Genomic DNA, 2,598 nt, shown 5'->3' on the forward strand with positions numbered 1-2,598 from the left:
TATATATATATAGATTTCTGCTTTTTATCTCTAATCAGATGATTACAGACCTTTTTACCTGAAGCTTTGCCTCTGAGCTTCTCTGTGTTTCCTTAACAGGGCTTACCTGGTCAGAAGGGTCACCCCGGCTATCCTGGATATGAAGGGTCCCCAGTAAGTTATACCTTAACTGTTTTACAAAGTTTACAGTTAGTTTTCCTGAATTAAGGTTCGTTCACACCCAACATGAATTTGGCAGCTGGAGCGAAGGATTCGGATGTTATGTGTGTGTAGAAGAAGCTGAGTGAGGCGTCAGCGGCGAATGAAGGGAGGCCAATGGCGTGATTTTGCCGACCTTGGCGACATCTGATTGAATCCTTGAATGAGATTGAAGTTGAAAAGATCTGAACCTTTGTTTACATTCGCATCAGCAATTCCAGTCAGGGGTTTAATGTGAAACATTTACAGTTTTCATCATCAACATAATTAAGGGAGACAAACTGCCGAGTGAGTGAAATCCATCCATATCTTTTTATTTAACTGGAGTTAATAATTGTATACTTTTTTTTTACCACTACATCTGCCTTTGTGGAAATCAGCAACCAGCAGACTCAATGACATAAGATCCTTTTGCCCCCTGGGGGGGATTTGCTTGCCTTGGGAATTGCTGTCACTGGCCAGGCGAATTTCAAAAGCAGACAAACTGTGTGGAATTGGTCCAGATTTACGGTCATATCTGCGCCGAGTTCGGTGAGAATTCACCAGGAGTTTGCTGTTAATTCCACATGTTTGGCTGTTGCAGGGAAAACGAGGCCCTCCTGGATTACCTGGACCCCAGGGGATCCAGGGATGTCCTGGACCCAGGGGACAGAAGGTAAGGCTACCTGTCCTGGTGTATGGAGAGAGAAAAAGCTGCTACCATTCTGAACCGTCATTCCAAAAGCAGAAAATTAAAAACGATCCACTGGACTTTGTTTCCAAGTTTGAAGACGTTTCACTTCCCATCCAGAAAGCTTTTTCAATTTAAAAGCTTCCTGGATGGGAAGCGAAACTTCTTCAACAAAGTCCAGTGGATTGTTTTTAACCCTATAATGCCAAATGTATCGTATTTGATACATACGGTTTCTGAAATGTTCTGCGTCATTTTGCATAATTTAATGGTAAAAACTTTGCTCAAAAACAGCCAGTAGAAGACTACACAAAAAATTATTTAGACTTATCGCATAGTAATNTTTTGAATTGAAAAAGGTTTCCGGAATGGAAGAGAAAAGTCTTTAAACTGGGAAACAAAGTCCAGAGGATTGATTTATTTTTTTGGAATGACTCTGACCTGGATGACTGAGAATCTTCACCAGCGCGTTGGATCATGTTTTCTGAATTCTAAGCTTTTAAAGTCCTATTAAGCGCCCAAAGGTTCGGTTTGTTGGTGCAGCCGTTCTAAAAACCTGCCTGTTTTTCCTCATTATGATTATAATAAAATATGATTTAAACCAGGAGAAATACATTTATTGGATCCCAGTTAGAGCTGGGCCATAACGCGAAAAACGTACCACGATATCAGCCTTCTATTGACAGCAAAAATTATAGATTTTTATTTTTTTTACCTATTAAAAACAAGAACTAGGGGAAAAAAACAAAGATTTAAATTGTGTTGAATTGTTTGGCTGTGAGAGGTTGAGAGGCTTCCTGCTAATTGATCAGAATTTTGTGTAATTATGGAAACATTTATCTGACATATTTTATATATGTATTAATGGGTTGTCTATAGTGATGCATAGATACTGCTTTATTTACTGGCCAGCCCTATTTACCGTTGTTAGATTCAGATTTTTGTGAGTGAGAAATATTTATAATAAAATCTGAGTATTTTATTTTCACCTTTTGCAGAGTTCTGTAGGAGATCGAATCTGCTGCAATGTCTTTTGTAAATGCTACGGACCCCCAGGACCTCCTGGTACTCCTGGAATGCCAGGAATTAAGGTGAGTGAGGCTGAAACATTATATATACATATGCATAAAATCAAAGCATAAGATTATACAGTATTTTACTTAAAAAGAGCAACATAAAGATGTTAACATTTAATAATATACTGGGCAAATACTACTTGTGTCTTCTATTTGCTTCTTTATTTTATTGTTCTTGAGGTTTTTTTATTGGAACTCGACAAACTACTGGGTGCAGAACGGCCTTCAAGCACAAAGTCACTGCCTAGATGGAGAAAATTATTTGGACAGTTTTCTCTTTTTTTTTAAATGTCCACAAAAAAAAGTCTGCTTTTGAATTTGAGCAGAAACAACAGATAATTACATACAAATATAAGAAATAAAAGGTTAAAAATGATCACCTAACTGAACCATAGTCAGCTATAGTATTTATAGTACTTTATTATTTAACATTCCTGGCCAAGATGGACAAACAGACTACAAACACAGAGAAACAGCGCAGTGTGATTCGCTGCCAAGTAGATCATCTATAGAAGAACAGGAAACTGTTGCCTCCATTCTAGGATGATGTCATAACTGAAGAGAACCAGGGAAGTAACCTGAATCCTCCAGATGGATATGCGGAGCAAAAACCTTCCGTTGAAGTAATTTTGGGAAGGGGCGAAAATACTGGTT

At 38.1% G+C, this 2,598-nt stretch overlaps 1 protein-coding gene across 1 annotated transcript in view; it reads left to right on the forward strand.

Annotated features, from left to right (window-relative positions):
• LOC107104153 (collagen alpha-6(VI) chain-like) overlaps positions 1-1,959 on the forward strand; it is a gene marked incomplete at its 3' end in the record, with an annotated part of 14,795 nt that extends 12,836 nt beyond the window's left edge. Inside the window, exon 5 of the mRNA XM_015404083.1 lies at positions 1,867-1,959. Within this exon, the coding sequence (XP_015259569.1) occupies positions 1,867-1,959 (93 nt within the window). The remainder of the gene's footprint in view (positions 1-1,866) is intronic.
• Between the last annotated feature and the right edge of the window lie 639 nt (positions 1,960-2,598).

Source organism: Cyprinodon variegatus, unplaced genomic scaffold (genome assembly GCF_000732505.1).
Source record: "Cyprinodon variegatus isolate N-32 unplaced genomic scaffold, C_variegatus-1.0 Scaffold1630, whole genome shotgun sequence".
In the NCBI taxonomy this organism is placed as follows: domain Eukaryota; kingdom Metazoa; phylum Chordata; class Actinopteri; order Cyprinodontiformes; family Cyprinodontidae; genus Cyprinodon; species Cyprinodon variegatus.